Source organism: Pseudophryne corroboree, chromosome 3 (genome assembly GCF_028390025.1).
Source record: "Pseudophryne corroboree isolate aPseCor3 chromosome 3, aPseCor3.hap2, whole genome shotgun sequence".
Lineage (NCBI taxonomy): Eukaryota > Metazoa > Chordata > Amphibia > Anura > Myobatrachidae > Pseudophryne > Pseudophryne corroboree.
The window spans coordinates 285,245,245-285,262,895 of NC_086446.1; the positions used below are offsets into that span (position 1 = coordinate 285,245,245).

The following is a 17,651-nucleotide window of genomic DNA, read 5'->3' on the forward strand; positions in this document are numbered from 1 at the left end:
AGGGTACACTGGGGAGGAAATTCCTGTGAAAGGTACATGCTTAGTGACACTGAAATATAAGGGACAACAGTTTAAAACAGCTCTACTGATTGTGGATAAAAAGTGTGCAACCGATTCTAGGATTAAGTTCCTGTGAGAAACTAAGCTTGCTAAAGAAAGTTTTTATGGTGACATCACAAGTAGAAGATGACTGCAAATCGATGTTTACAGAATACAGAGACTTGTTTGAAGGTCTAGGTTGTTTGCCTGCAGAGCATAATAAATATAGACACGCAAGTTTCTTCAGTGATACACCCCTGTAGAAAAGTGCCGTTTGCGCTGAGAGAAAATCTGAAACAAGAGTTAAATCGCATGGAAGCCTTGGGTGTGATACAGAAAGTTGATGAGCCTACTGAATGGGTAAGCTCCTTAGTAATTGTTGAAAAGAAAAATGGACAACTCAGAATATGTCTAGACCCCAGAGATTTAAACAAAGCTATTAAACGAGAACATTTCAAACTACCAACCAGAGATGAAATCATGTCGCAATTTGCAGGAGCAAATGGTTCAGTAAATTGGACGCATCTTCAGGATTCTGGCAAATGAAGCTAGATGAGGCCAGCTCAAAGCTTTGTACATTTAATACACCAGAAGGTCGATACAGATTTCTTTGACTACCATATGGAATATTGTCTGCTCCAGAAATATATCACAAAAAGATACACATGATTTTTGAACATATTCCAGGTGTTGAAACAATGATGGATGACATTGTCTGGGGATTTACAAAGGAAGAACATGATTCTAGATTGAGACAAGTAATGGAACTTGTCAAGAAAGTGAATCTAAAGCTAAACAAGGACAAATGTGAATTTAGCGTGAATACACTTACCTTTATGGGCGACGTGGTCTCGGATCAAGTTATAAAACCAGACCCAAGGAATATATCAGCCATAGTGAACATGTAACGTCCTAACAACAAAGACGACGCCAGAAGATTCCTAGGAATGATTATTTACTTAGGAAAGTTTATTTCTCAACTCTCTGAACGAACAGCCTCTCTTAGATGGTTGTTGGACAAAGATAACGAGTGGATGTGGTCACATGAACAAGAAGAAAGTTGGCAAAACTTGAAACAGATCATTACAGAGCAACCAGTGCTAAAATTCTTTGATCCTGCGAAAAGAATAAGGATTTCAGCAGATGCTTCGCAATTTGGCCTAGACTCAGTACTGTTACAGGAACATGAGGATACATGGCAACCAGTAGTCTATGCATCAAGAGCACTGACAAGTGCTGAAACAAGGTATGCTCCTATAGAAAAAGAACTTCTAGCGATCACATATGCATGTGAGCGATTTCATCAGTTTGTGTATGGTCAAATATTTACAGTGGAAACTGACCACAAGCCATTGGTAGCTATCATGACAAAATCATTACATGACTGTCCCATGAGAATTCAACGAATGCTTATCAGACTACAGAAATATTATGTACACTTGCTGTACTGTCCCGGCAAATACATGTACATTGCTGATACACTTTCTCGTGCTGTGGACAAAAGTGAAGGTTCCAAAAGTCTGTTGGATGAAGAGATAGAAGCCTATGTTAATTTGATAGTAGCTTCTCTACCAGTATCTCTTGCAAAACAAGAACAGATTAGGAAAGAACTGAGACAGATGACACAATGAAAGTGTTGAAAGATATCATTCTGAAAGGTTGGCCAGCAGAAAAACATGTGTGCCCGCTGTCTATCCATGATTTTTGGATGTACCGCAGTGACCTTACAGTTGTCGATGGTATTATTTACAAAGGCAATAGGTTTGTAATACCTGTACGACTAAGAAAAACTATGCTGTGCAAGATACATGAAGGCCACTTAGGAGAAGAAAAATGTAAGCGGAGAGCGCGTGAAGTTATGTATTGGCCAAGAATGAACCAAGACATAGCACAGACTACAGCTACATGTGAATTATGTCTTACGTATAGACCGAAACAACAAGTCGAGCCACTGAGTCCTCACGCAGTGCCAGAGAGACCGTACCAGAAAGTTGGTGCAGATTTGTTTGATTGTAATGGGAAAACGTACATTGTCGTGACTGATTAGTACTCTAACTACCCTGAGGTGAAGACACTACATACAACTACTAGTATAGCCGTAATCAATTGCATGAAGTCAATCTTTGCAGGGCATGGTGTTCCTATGGAAGTGTTCACTGACAATGGTCCTCAGCTTTCCAGTGCTGAATTTAGACAATTTGCTGATGAGTGGGAATTTGTCCATACTATGTCAAGTCCCCACTATCCATGCTCAAATGGGTTGGTGGAAAGTTCAGTAAAAACTGTAAAGAGTCTCATGAAAAAAGCTCAAGAAGGTAAAGAAGATTTCTACAAAAGTCTTTTAATCTACAGCAGTACACCTTTACAGAATGGACTTTCTCCTGCACAAATGCTGATGGGAAGGAGGATTAGAGCAAATCTCCCGATACATGATGAACTGCTTAATACACATAACTCAGCGTTGGTCAGACTGAGTAAGGAACGTCAACAGGCGAAACAGAAACTGTTCCATGACAGGCGAGCAAAAAGCTTATCTGATCTAAAATCGGGTGACCAAGTCCATCTCAGAGATCATGAGAAAGGTATTTGGGGGCAGAAAGGTATTGTGCAAGCACAAGTAGCACCAAGATCTTATACTATATGTACAGAGCGTGGAACGGAAGTAAGAAGAAATCGGGTGGATTTAAGATCTCAACCTAACCATAATGAAGACAACATGACTGAAGAATACCCTTCATCTGACATGTATGATGATCCTGATAATGGTGAACAAACCACGATTCTAGAAAGGTCCAACATGGTCGATCAGAGCCGGCCCTAACTAATAATATGCCCTAGGCAAGATTTTGGCTGGTGCCCCCTAGCACCACCGCTAGTTCTGCAAGAGATGCCTGGCATGAGTCAGCTGGCAGCGCTGCTAACGTCAGGCGCATTTTGTTTATGAAAATGCATCTTATTTGCATTACTATGTGGCTAGAATGCACAAGCAGCTTCTGCTGATTAAAAGGATATGCGGTATGCCTATATTCTGTGTGCGACTGCGGCTGTATCTGCATATACGAAATGCTACATTACAGTGATTTCCAGGAATACACGCAACGTAGCATTTCGAATGCAGATACAGCCGCAGTCACACACAAAATATAGGCATGCTGCATATAATTTTAATCAGCAGAAGCTGCTGGTGCCCCTAAGCATACCAAATGCCCTAGGCATTTGCCTAGTTTGCCTATGCCTAAGGCCGGCTCTGTAGTCGATGAAACACAGACTGTGTATGAAAGACCCAAAAGGAAAATACGCAGACCTGAGAGACTCATTGAAACGTGTTAGATGATGTTCTTAATATGACGTTGTTAATTGTTGCATTGAAGCGTATAGGTCTTATCTTTAAAGAAAAGAGGATGTGATGTTAGTGTATTAGAATGCTTAATATTTGTAGACACTCCCTTACTAACATGTGTAAGCCTGAATCTTCAGTGATGGTCCCTAGGACCAGGGGGATGCTGGGAAGTGGGTGGTCCAGTGTGCAGTGTGTCTGGAGTTGGTGATGGAATAAATAGCACAGCAGTGAACTCACATGTCTCTGTGTCCTGATGACTGGATTTACAAACATATGAACAAAACGCTACTGAGTATGTAAAATCATTGCACATGTATAGAAAGGGCCAGGGGGGGCTATTACTGACCATGCTGCTGTCTTTGCAACAATCCAAGAGTAATCCTACACAGTTGTAGATAAATGTATCCTAAAGCACTGCACACCAATTTTAAACAAAATACAGCTGTTCAACACCTGCGTGCCTGCACTACTATATAAATAAAACATATGAGCATTCTGATATAAGCTTTCCATTTGAAAGATTTTTTTTATAAATAGACAAAGAGATATGTGCAGGTTCCATACCTGAGTAATTTGAAATAAATACAATTCCATGACAGTTGTCAGTAGATTAGAAACATTTATGTCTATCAGATGAAGGAGTCACGCAGAGAGAAGTAACTTCCTCTATGGGCACATATTATACCCAGTATGTGAAATTCTAGGAAATATTACTTGTCATTTTGTGAAATGGTATAAAATACTCATAATAAACATAGCAGGCTGCAGTTTAGTTGTAATTTTCCATTAATGAAACCAATATAAATATTTCATTATCACAAATAGCTGCCAAACAGTTTCTGCATTATCAACACAGCAGTGTGTGACCACAGGCTCCAAACCATTCAGTCTGACTTACTCTACTCAACAAATGGTGCTTTCCCACACTAACAGCTTCCTTTATTTAAATGTGAGGTTACTGAAATATTCTTAGTAAGCCTTTTAAATGTGTAAGACAGGAAATAATTTAACAAGGTAACACTTAGGGATTTCTGATAATGTGTAAGCGTCAGAATTCAAGACTAATTGTTCAAATAAATATTTAAAAATTACAGGTCTAGTGTGAAAAATATGTATAATTAGATTTTCGCACAGAATATATAACCTATCTATGGTAATTGGCCACATATTAAGAAAATTACCTTCTGCATGCCAGAGTTTCTGTGATGTGCGTGAAGGCTGTGTTTTAGTTATAGCTTGTCTTCCTGCTCTTCTTGAGTCTAGAGTAGTGGCGTAACTAGAAATTTTGCTCCCCCAAGCCAAAAAAATTTTCAGCGTACACCCACCCCCCTCCCCCTCCCTATTGCTATTTAAAAAGCAAAGAATTTGAGCGGACTGTAGGCGGGTGTGTGCGGCCTCATTGCAAGGGGCATGGCCTCACTGCAAGGGCCATGGTATTGCAGGAAAATACTACCTTATACCCCAGTTTTGCAATCTGCACGCCCAGACGTTAGCCACCACAGGAAAAAAAAATATCTTGACTCATATTTGTCATTTTTCGTCCTTATAGTAATGCCCCTTACACATTATGCCACACACTACAATGTCCATTATACATTATATCACACTGTAATGCCCCTTACACATTATACCACAAACGGTATTGGGCTTGTCACATTATGCCCCTACACCGTAATGCCTGTGACACATTATGGCACAAACCACAATGCCCCGGACACATTATACCACACACCCCAATGGCCGTGATACAGTATGCCACACACCGTAATGCCTGTTATACATTATGCCACACACCACAATGCCCCTGACACATTACGCCACACACTGCGATGCCCCTGGCATATTATACCACACCGCAATGCCCGTGATACAGTATGCCACACAACGTATTGCCTGTGACACATTATGCCACACACCACAATGCCCCTGACACATTATGCCACTCAGTAAGGCTTCTAATTACTTTTAAATTGCCTGCTCTTTGCCAGGGATTTCATGCTCTGGGTTCCATGCTCGTTGCCAAGGGTTTCATGCACTGGGTGTCATGCTCATTGCCAGGGTTTTCATGCACCGGATTTCATGCTCGTTGCCAGGGCTTTCCTGCTCTGGGTGTCATGCTCATTGTCAGGGGTTTCATTCTCTAGTTGTCATGCTCATTGCCAGGGGTTTCATGCTATGATCGTGTCATGCTCTTGGCCAGGGGTGTAATACTCGTTGCCAGGGGTGTAATGCTTGTTGCCAGGAGTTTTATGCACAGGGTGTCATGCTCATTGCCAGGGGTGTAATGCTCAATGCCAGGGGTTTCATGCTTTTGGGGTACATGTTTGTGACTAGGGATATAATGCTTGTTACCAGGGGAGTAAAGTGTTGGCGCCGCCACCAGCGCTGAGCATTCCCGGCATTTCCGGATAATGCTGCAGCACTGTGAAGGGACAGGGGAATCAGACGCTAGGGAGGTAATACTAATTTTCAGGGGTGTCATGCTTGTTGCCAGTGGTTTTATGTGCTGGGTGTAATGCTCATTGCCAGGGGTGTAATGCTCATTGTCGCGGGTTTCATGCTCTGTGTGTCATGCTTATTGACAGGGGTGTCATGCTTGTTGCTAGGGGTTTCATGCTCTAGGGGTCATGCTTGTTTCCAGTGGTTTCATTCTCTAGGTGTCATTCTTGTTGCCAGGAGTGTAATGCTCATTGTCAAGGGTTTCGTGCTCTGGGGGTGTCATGCTCGTGGCCAGGGGTGTAATGCTCATTGCCAGGGGGTTTCATGCCCTAGGAGTCATGCATGTTGCCAGAGGTTTCATGGTCTAGGTTCCATGCTCATTGCCAGGGGTTTCATGCACTGCGTGTCATGCTCATTGCCAGGCCTTTCATGCTCTGGGTGTCATGCTCATTGTCAGGGGTTTCATGCTGTAGGTGTCATGCTCATTGCCAGGGGTTTCATGCGATGAGGGTGTCATGCTCTTGACCAGGGGTGTAATACTCATTGCAAGAGATTTCATGCGCTGGGTATCATGTTCATTGTCAGGGGTGTAATGCTCATTGCCAGGGGTTTCATCCTCCTGGTGTCATGCTCATTTCCAGGGGTTTCATGCTCTAGGTGTCATGCTTGTTGCCAGGGGTGTAATGCTTGTTGCCAGGGGTTTTATGCCCTGGGGGTGTAATGTTTGTTGCCAGGGGTGTAATGCTCATTGCCAGGGCTTTCATGCTCTAGTTGTCATGCTCATTGCCAGGGGTGTAATGTTTGTTACCAGGGGTTTCATGCTCTGGGTGTCATGGTCTTGGCCAGGGGTTTCATGCTCTGGGGGTGCATGTTTGTGGCTAGGGGTATAATGCTTGTTACCCAGGGTGTAAAGTGTTGGTGCCGCCACCAGAACTGAGCATTCCCAGCACTTACGGATAATGCTGCAACACTGTGCAGGGACAGGGAAGTCAGACGCTAGAGGTGTACTACTCGTTGCCAGGGGATTCATGCACTGGGTGTCATGCTTATTGCCAGGGGTGTAATGCACAGTGCCAGGAGGTTTCGTGTTCTGGGTGTCATGCTTGTTGCCAGGAGTGTCATGCTTGTTGCCAGGAGTTTCTTGCTCTGGGTGTCATGCTCATTGCCCCAGATTTCATGCTCTAGGTGTCATGCTTGTTGCCAAGGGTGTAATGCTCATTTCCAGGGGTTTCATGCCCTGGGGGTGTCATGCTCATGGCCAGCGGTGTATTGTTCATTGCCAGGAGTGTAATGCAAATTGCCAGGGGTTTCATGCACTCAGTGTCATGCTCATTGCCAGTGGTGTAATGTTTGTTGGGTGTCATTCTCGTGGCCAGGGGTGTAATGCTTGTTGCCAGGGGTTATATGCTCTGGAGGTGTCATGTTTGTGGCCAGGGGTGTAATGCTTGTTGCCAGGAGTGTAACATGTTGGCACCGCCACCAGCACTGAGCATTCCCAGCACTTCTGAAAGATGCTTCAGCACTGCGCAGGGACAGGGGAGTCAGACGCAAGAGGTGTAATACTCATTGCCAGAGGTGTCATGCTTGTTGCCAGAGGTTTTATGTGCTGGGTGTCATGCTCCTTGCCAGGGGTGTAATGCTCATTGCCAGGGGTTTCATGCGCTGGATGTCATGCTTGTTGCCAGTGGTTTCATTCTCTAGGTGTCATGCTTGTTGCCAGGGGTGTAATGCTCATTGCCAAGGGTTTTATGCTCTGGGGGTGTCATGCTCGTGGCCAGGGATGTAATGCTCATTGCCAGGGGTTTCATGCTCTAGGAGTCATGCTTGTTGCCAGAGGTTTCATGCTCTGGGTTCCATGCGCTGGGTGTCATGCTCATTGCCAGGGCTTTCATGCTCAGGGTGTCATGCTCATTGCCAGGGGTTTCATGCTATGAGGGTGTCATGCTCTTGGCCAGGGCGTTCATGCTCAGGGTGTCATGCTCATTGCCAGGGGTTTCATGCTATGAGGGTGTCTTGCTCTTGGCCAGGGGTGTAATAATCATTGCAAGGGGTTTCATGTGCTGAGTGTCATGTTCATTGCCAGCAATGTAATGCTCATTGCCAGGGGTTTCATCCTCTGGATGTCATTCTTGTTGCCAGGGGTTTTATGCTCTGGGGTGTAATGTTTGTTGCCAGGGGTGTAATGCTCGTTGTCAGGGCTTTCATACTCTAGTTGTCATGCTCGTTGCCAGGGGTGTAATGTTTGTTACCAGGGGTTTCATGCTGTTGGTGTCATGCTCATTGCCAGGGGTTGCATGCTTTGGGGATGTAAAGTGTTGGTGCCACCACCAGCACTGAGCATTCCTGGCACTTCCGGATAATGCTGCTACACTGTGCAGGTACAGGGGAGTCAGATGCTAGAGGTGTCATGCTGGTTGCCAGGGGTGTAATGCACAGTGCCAGGGGTTTCGTGCTCTGGGTGTCATGTTTGTTACCAGGGGTGTCATGCTTGTTGCCAGGGGTTTCATGCTCTGGGTGTCATGTTTGATGCCAGGGGTGCCATGCTTTTTGCCAGGGTTTCATGCTCTGGGTGTCATGCTCGTAGCCAGGGGTTTCATGCTCTGGGGGTGTCATGCTTGTGGCCAGGTGTGTATTGTTCATTGACAGGAGTGTAATGCTCATTGCCAGGGGTTTCATGCTCTAGGTGTCATACTCATTGCCAGTGGTGTAATGTTTGTTGCCAGGGGTTTCATACTCTGGGGGTGTCATGCTCGTGGCCAGGGGCTACATACTCTGGGGGTGTCATGTCTGTGGCCAAGGGTGTAATGTTTGTTGTCAGGAGTGTAAAGTGTTGGCGCCGCCGCCAGTACTGAGCATTCCCAGCACTTCTGGGTGATTCTGCAGCGCTGCGTAAGGACAGGGGAGTCAGATGCTAGAGCAGGCATTCCCAACCACGTTCCTCAAAGCACACTAACAGTGCAGGTTTTAGTGATATCCAGGCTGCAGCACAGGTGACTTAATTAGTAGCTCAGTTATTTTGATTTAACCATCTGTGCAGCAGCCTGGATATCCGTAAAACCTGCACTGTTGGTGTGCCTTGAGGACCGTGGTTGGGAATGCCTGTGCTAGAGGTCAAGTATAAATGCAAACTCCATACAGAAATAAAATGGAAAATAAACACCCAATCTCACCATCTAGCAGATCAGCAGGTCCAGTGTCAATGAACCCGTGACATTTTTTGTGATACACATCTCTCAGTTTTTGCTGAGAGCTCAGTTCTGTTATGCCAATATTTCTTATGTGCTTCGGTACGAGAATTGTCCATTGAGCAGCAACCATGTATATCTCACAAATGCTGGAGGCCGAAGGTCCATATAGTTCTGCTAGTGCTTTGGAGTGAGTTTTTTTATGACAACACCTACCTAATACAATATACTGTAGTCAACGATACTCAAGTCCAATGTTGCTGTGATGGTCACTTTTCTCAGACTAGCAGCTGGGTAGATAATAATCTACATTGGTAAAACTACAATGGCCATTAGTGGACCTTCTGTGCTTCTGTTGGTATGGAGAATTTTGTGCAATAAATTGAGACTGACGTCCACATGAACTTGTCTAACTGTTTGAAGACCTCATTATCTGGAAGAATTCTGTTCTTTCAATGACACAGCAGAACATTCTACCTTGTCAGACAAACACGTTTTTTTCCCATGGAAAATACGACAAGGCATGTCCAATTAAATTAATTTTTATTGAGCTAATACCTAAGTTACGGTAAATGTTTTAAATATAATTAAATTTAATAAAATAAAAATCAAATCTCCATCCAAGCAAATATACATTTTCTAAAATGTTCTGAATGCTCTGATTTGAGATCTGTTCAATATGCCAATGCAGCCATACCATTTATCATATACTGGAAGTAACTGTCAGAGCTACTGTAATCATGTTTTTCTTTTCCTATCGTTTTTCTCCAAAGTGCTGATGGAGACTTTGCAGTTACCCACCTGACCAAAGCGCACCTGTTTCATGATGGACAAATAAAGTGGATGCCTCCTGCCATTTACAAAAGTTCCTGCAGCATTGATGTTACTTTCTTTCCTTTTGACCAACAGAACTGCACTATGAAATTTGGGTCATGGACATATGACAAAGCCAAGATAGATTTGATTAGCATGCAAAGCCACGTTGACCAGCTTGACTACTGGGAGAGTGGAGAATGGGTTATTGTCAATGCTGTTGGCAACTACAACATCAAGAAGTATGAGTGCTGCACAGAAATCTACTCAGACATTACATATTCTTTTATAATTAGAAGACTCCCTTTATTCTACACAATTAATCTTATCATCCCATGCCTTCTCATCTCCTGCTTGACTGTGCTGGTCTTCTACCTGCCCTCAGAATGTGGTGAGAAGATCACACTGTGCATTTCAGTACTACTTTCTTTGACCGTCTTCCTCCTTCTCATCACAGAGATCATCCCATCCACTTCACTGGTCATCCCATTGATTGGAGAATATCTTCTCTTCACCATGATATTTGTGACGCTTTCTATTATCATCACAGTATTTGTATTGAATGTGCACCACCGTTCCCCTCGCACACACACCATGCCAGCATGGGTGCGCAGAATATTCTTGGATGTTGTCCCCCGAGTCCTATTCATGAAAAGACCTGCGAAAGACAACTGCAAGAAACTAATTGAGTCCTTGCTTACCAGAAGACCTAGCCCTCCACCTAGACTTTGGTCTGAGACTGAGATTGAACCCACTCCCGTTAGTTCATCTTCAGCCAGTCCCACCAGTCAGAGGGCATCGCCTACATCTTCATGCTGCCATCAGTTGGAACAAACAGAAAACTCCCCTGTGGTCTGTAAGTCACCATCAGGACAATATTCAATGCTCTGTGAAGAGTCCACACTCACCAGCTGCCCTTCTCCACAGAATCAGACCCGTCTTCTGGGTGAAACCCAGTCCAACCTGATGCCTAAAGTACGTTCTGTTAGTGTTCAACAGATGTACACCCCCAAGGAAACCAATGAGGGTACAATTCGTTGTCGATCAAGAAGCATACAATACTGCTACCTTCATGAGGATTCCTCTCAGACCAATGGTCAGTCTAGCAGCTCCCCATTATCTCAGAGATGCCATGTGCATGAAGGAAAGCAAGGGAGTCATAATTCCCAGTGTAAATGCAAGCCTAAAAATCAAGATAATACAAGTGGCACCAGTCAAGTTGCCAAAACGGTCAATGCCAAAGAACAGCATGTGCTGTTAATGTCCCCGTCCCTCAAACTGGCCATAGAGGGAGTTCACTATATTGCCGACCACCTAAGAGCAGAGGATGCTGATTTCTCCGTGAGTATACTGAAGTCTCTTTTCTATCATTATTACTACTACTACTACTACTACTACTACTACTACTACTACTACTATTATTATAATTTTTTTATAAACTTTTATTTAGACATCATGAATCAAATATACATTGAACAAATTGTACATTGCAATTAAGTCATAGGGGGTAATTCAAACCTGATCGCTGCTGTGCGTTTTCGCACAGCGGGTGATCAGGTCCAAACTGCGCACAGGTATAAAGCGGGTCGCTGCTCAGCAATGGGTTTGTGCGACGAATCCGTTTGCACGGGTGATCGCAAGGAGATTGACAGAAAAAGGTGTTTGTGGGTGTCAACTGATCGTTTTCAGGGAGTGTCTGGAAAAACGCAGGCGTGTCCATGCATTTGCAGGGAGGGTTCTTGACGTCAATTCCGGTAACGGACAGGCTGATGTGATCGCAATGGCTGAGTAAGTCCTGGGCTGCGTAGAGACTGCACAAAATTTGTTTGTACAGCTCTGCTACACATGCGTTCGGACACTTGCACAGCTAAAATACCCTCCCCCTGTAGGCGGCGACTATCTGATCGCAGCAGTGCAAAAATCGTTTGCTAGCGATCAGGTCTGAATTAGGCCCATAGTGTAGATTATTTGAGAAAGGATACACAATATAATTGCTACAGTCAAACTAGGGTATTCAATTATCCGCAAATTCGCGGCAATTTTTCACCCGAAAATTTTTCGCGAAAATTGCCGCGAAAACGCTCCGTTTTTCGACCTATTTAATTCCAAACGGGGTTTCACCTGAAAATTCTTGCAGTGAAAAGTGCAGGTGAAAATGGGGAAATCAGCCTGTACCCCAAAAAATGCTAAACTAACAGGAAAACAGAAGAGAAGTGTATTAGAGATCACATTAGAGAGTTTTTGGGGACTTAAATTGTGTGAAATGGCGGTTATATGCATTTTTTTAAATATGCAAAAAAATGATAGAAAGCAAGTTTTTTTTGAGCAAAATAAATGCTCTCATTAAATTTGGGGTACATGAAAATGGGTATAAGTATATATTTGGGTCATTTTAGGGTACTTTTAAAAAAAGTGGAAACAGACCGATTACTCCCATCTGCAAGCCTAAAAACATCTGTCCCACTCATAAAGCACCCCAATATACCTGTCCCATACCTTGAACCCCAATTTCCATCACTTTGTACTTTTTCACCCCAAAAATGACATGTCATTATTGGCCAATTAAAAATAATTAAAAACTTCAACGTGTCTAATTAGTCATTAAGGGGGGTGTCCCAGGAGTTCTGTACCATATCCAAACATTTTTACCTTAAAATAGTGACTTTTTCCAACTTTTCACCTGCTTCAGAGTAGGTGAAGTGGAATTAGTGAAAAAATGATCACCGATAAATTTTCCAGGAAAATTGAATAGGCTGTAATTGCGTTTCGCAGGAAAAGTCCGTTTTTTCGCGCGAAAAGTTCGTTATCGCTGCTAATTGAATATACCCTTAACTGTGAAAACTAATATCAGAGCCACAATCATGTCCAAAATAAACATTGGAATATACAAAGAATAGACATAATGCTAGATGCCATGTCACCCCCTATTGTAGGGCCTGCAAGGGGGACGCCAGGTTATTCCCCTCCATCAACTAAGTGAGATGGGTGGGTCTTGTATTGCCAGTTGTGAAAGATACCAAGTAGTGTTTTTCAGGCTATGGTGAATTTGGCGCCTGGTAATAAGGGCGAGGGTATCTATATTTGACGGCTACAATGTGAAAAAACGTTCCACCTATTTATTTATTTTTCTACTATAGCTTCCATCCAATCCATTTTGAACAAGAAATTGAGTTTTGGTAAAAATAAATGCATCTGTGGGAGTTTACTTTCAACCCATCCCTGAAGGATCGTTTTCCTGCCGGCTGCACTCAGGGCCAGTAGCTGTTTCTTACTCTCCGGTTTCATGTGTTGGTTTGGGTCAAGGACCCCTCCTACTACTATTATTATTATTATTATTATTATTATTATTAATAACCTTTATAGAGTGCCCTAAAAGAGTATGCAGCTCCTTATAGAGTGCATACACAGAGATAGTGTAAATAAGTAGGCTATACTGTAAAGTGCATAACATTCCAATACTGTACAACAAGCTAAATAATTAACAAACAATAATGCACGTACAGACATAAAAACTAACCACAAGATGATGTGTGCAGCAGAGTGTAAGCATGTTGGGGGGAGATAATGGCAAAAGGGAGGAATGGAAGAGTGCATGAGGGAAGAGGCTTGAGAGAGCTTAGAATTATTGGAGGGGAGTAAGAGTTTTCCTATATGTACTATAGTAGGTGCGAGATAGAGTATAGGAAATTATGTTTGAGGATTACAGTTCAGAGATAAGTATTTTCTTCTATACAGATGTGTTCTCATAAATCTTTGCTCAGTGATGCCAAGTAGCCGCTCTTGGCACGCCAGGTCATCTTAGAATCTACTAGTGTCGGACATAATTTTTGGCAAAAATGATTAATATGATATATGACACTTGTATATCTGTATGCGAGTCTCTGAATCAAGATGCTATCAGCATCCCCTTGCAGTCGAGATGCCAGGGATCATGTGACCGATGGAACACCGATTGCTTCAATCCTCAAGGTAAGCAACAGGGTGACACATAGGATTAGAGGGGTGGGGGTTGGGGGGGAAGGGGGGTTTAGGGCTAGGCACTTGAGGGGTGAGTTAGCCATAACCATCCCCCCCACCCCTCCAACCAGTCTTAGCCATGGCTGCCATCCCCAGTAACTTAGCCCTAGTCGCTGACACAGGCGGGGTAGGGTAGAGGACAGGGGAGGGATAAAATAATTACCCTATCCCCTGTCAGCATTCTTATTGTCATGATTCTGGTGTCGGTCATGTGTCTGACAGTATCCCAACCGCCAGCAACCTGTATCACACCCTCTGAATCTGTACAGGAAGTCACAGCTTTTCTCCAATACAAGTTCTGTTCTGCTCCATATACAGTCTCAGTCACACACAATATACAAGTGTCATACAGTATATCAAATTAATCAGCACCGCCTCCTCGTGTGTCCCAGCCACTTGCATTGTGAATAAGACTCCTTTTCGGCAAAAAGGACACCTGTTACAGAGTTGCACAGGATGTGGCGGCTCATACACCAGGCATCTCGTGCTGCATGGCGTATTGAGGCTGAATGTATGAGGACGTATCTGTATATCTCCAATGTTGTGCAAATGGAGGGGTTGTGATGCCATATTGGGAATGGGACCATATCACTTTGTGGTCACCATCATCTTCCCTTCCTTCCTATAAAACAGGGCCATCTTAATGTAAAGCACACTTGGCAGCTGACTCGAGCCCCGCAACTCTAGATGCCTTCGAGCAGGGGTGGGTGGTGGTCACGATGGTGGTCACAAAACTAGGCATTCTCTACCTGCCTTTCAGCCCGTGGCCAGCATGCTGATTGGTGGATGGCGGGAGTGCTGACATCCAGTCACTGTATGAAAGCATGTAGAGAGATATCGCAGGTGGAGCAAATTATGATTTTTTTTTTAATTGGTTCCCAAGAATGGATGGGAAGGGGAGTATACAAAGATGGATTCTTGCATTACCATAATCTAGTAAGCAGGCTGCCACGGCCATACGGAACAGCGTCCGCAAATGCAACTGACTCAGAAACAGTTCCACAGTGCTGCTTATGTGTCTATTGATGGGTTTTAATGGCTCATCTTAAATATTGTGTCCTCTTATAATTATTATTTATTTATTAATAGTTTCTTATATAGCGCAGCAAATTCCATTGCGCTTTACAATTGGAAACAACAATGATAAAACAAAACTGGTTAATAACAGGCAATCACAGAGGTAGGAAGGCCCTGCTCACAAGCTGTAATGTAGTAGAAGGATGAAGAACTACCCTCCCTGATTCTCTGTATGATATACTGTACGTAATATTCAAGGAATACTTGACGACACCCCAACATTCTGCGGGAGGCTCCCGTTCCACCAGCCAGTCTCACGCACCCCCAGAAAGCCTACCCAATGCCCCGGATTCGCCCAGCGCCGAATGAAATCCGGACCGTGCATGCGCGATTCTGGACACGATAGGGGTGGAGCTTGACTGCCGTCTTCACACCACTGGCAGCGTAGCCGCACTGGGCAGAGCACACTAGTCCATTATTGTGGTGGCAGCACATTTGAGAGCCACTGGCAGTTGGGAGGAGGAGTGAGGTGGGAAGTGACCTGTCGCAGGAAGATGGAGGCTGTTGGGAGCTCGTCGGAGAAAGTTTGCCTGGTCCTCCATGGTGAGCGACTGTGGTTCTACACATTGGCGGAGGGAGGGAGAAGCAGGAGCAGGAGAAGCAGCACAGCGGACATCGCACGGGAACAGCACAGAAGCCTGACACTCGGCTTCAGACAGCCGCTTCCTGCAGACGCCCTCACCCGGTTTATGGTGAGGGAGTGTTAACCCTGCACTGACCACAGTTCTTCTCAGTGAGCCCGACCGCCGGCATATCGACAGCGTGGCGAGCGCAAATGAGCCCCTTGCGGGCTTGCTGTGCTCGCCACGCTGCGGTCACGGTGGCGCGCTACGCTATTTTATTCTCCCTCCAGGGGGATCATGGACCCCCACGAGGGAGAAAAAGTGTCGGTATGCCGGCTGTCGGGATTCCGGCGCCGGTATACTGTGCGCCAGGATCCCGACAGTCGGCATACTGAAGACCACCCGTAAATAAGCATTTGTTTGGGTGATATATTGGTTCAGTATGCATGTGGACTACTAAAGCGAGCATTGCTAATTAGAATATATTACTAGAGCACATAGTGAAACACCCTATACTGACATTTTATATTATTTTATTGATTTATTGTATGTTTTACCATTTTACATATTATTCTTTACTGTTTATGATTAAATAAATGTATTCATTTTTATTTATCCGGAGTCCTCGCATATTCCTATACTACACACACGCCGGGGGTCACAATTATATGTCCCACAGAATCAGTCACTGCTATTAGCCAGCTGAGCTAGTGCCACCTGCCAGGGGCGGATTGGGATCTAACACCAGCCTGGGAAATTTATGGAAGCAGCCCTAATGGGGGTGGAGTCTGTTGAGGGGGAGGGGTCTGCCAAGGGGGCGGGTCACCCCTCAGAGGTCCTGATTCTGAGATAGACACAGTTGGGGCCTCCTTTGCTTTGCGACTTTATGCATATGCTGCTACAGTGCCCTTTCCTGATGTACATCCGTACATATGACTATACAAGGACTGATATGCCCACTTTCAGTATCTATTGACACTGCTGTCATGCCTTTAATCTACTTCTGATGTTATTGATTTTTCATTTTACAAACCCCCTTTTATTAATTTTATATGTTTCAAAGTACAGGGAGGAGGAGCACACACTACATACAACACAATACAGGGAGGGAGAACACACTACATACAGCACAGTACAGGGAGGGAGCACACACTACATACTGCACAGTACAGGGAGGGAGCACACACTACATACAGCACAGTACAGGGAGGGAGAACACACTACATACAGCACAGTACAGGAAGGGAGCACACACTACATACAGCACAGGGAGGAGGAGCACACACTACATACAGCACAGTACAGGGAGGGAGCACACACGACATACAACACAATACAGGGAGGTAGCACACACTACCTACAGCACAGTACAGGGAGGATGAGTACACACTACATACAGCACAGTACAGGGAGGTAGCACACACTACCTACAGCACAGTACAGGGAGGATGAGTACACACTACATACAGCACAGTACAGGGAGGGAGCACACACTACATACAGCACAGTACAGGGATGGAGCACACACTACATACAGCACAGTACAGGGATGGAGCACACACTACATACAGTACAGGGAGGGAGAACACACTACATACAGTACAGGGAGAGAGCACACACTACATACAGCACAGTACAGGGAGGGAGCACACACTACATACAGCACAATACATGGAGGGAGCACACACTACATACAGCACAGTACAGGGAGGGAGCACACACTACATACAGCACAGTACAGGGAGGGGGAGCACACACTACATACAGCACCGTACATGGAGGGAGCACACACTACATACAGTACAGGGAGGGAGCACACACTACATACAGTACAGGGAGGGAGCACACACTACATACAGCACAGTACAGGGAGGGTGCACACACTACATACAGCACAGTACAGGGAGGGAGCACACACTACATACAGCACAGTACAGGGAGGCAGCACACACTACATACAGCACAGTACAGGGAGGCAGCACACACTACATACAGCACAGTACAGGGAGGCAGCACACACTACATACAGCACAGTACAGGGAGGGAGCACACACTACATACAGCACAGTACAGGGAGGGAGCACACACTACATACAGCACAGTACAGGGAGGGAGCACACACTACATACAGCACAGTACAGGGAGGAGGAGCACACACTACATACAGCACAGTACAGG

At 44.7% G+C, this 17,651-nt stretch overlaps 2 protein-coding genes across 2 annotated transcripts in view; one reads left to right on the top strand and one right to left on the bottom strand.

The window, feature by feature from the left end:
* The window catches only part of CHRNA4 (cholinergic receptor nicotinic alpha 4 subunit), a 140,643-nt gene that overhangs the window by 102,240 nt on the left and 20,752 nt on the right, over positions 1-17,651 (top strand). Inside the window, exon 5 of the mRNA XM_063959240.1 lies at positions 9,777-11,157. Coding sequence (XP_063815310.1) covers positions 9,777-11,157 — 1,381 coding nt within the window. The remainder of the gene's footprint in view (positions 1-9,776; positions 11,158-17,651) is intronic.
* COL20A1 (collagen type XX alpha 1 chain) overlaps positions 1-17,651 on the bottom strand; it is a 295,073-nt gene that overhangs the window by 24,869 nt on the left and 252,553 nt on the right. The gene's annotated exons all lie outside the window — the stretch shown is intronic.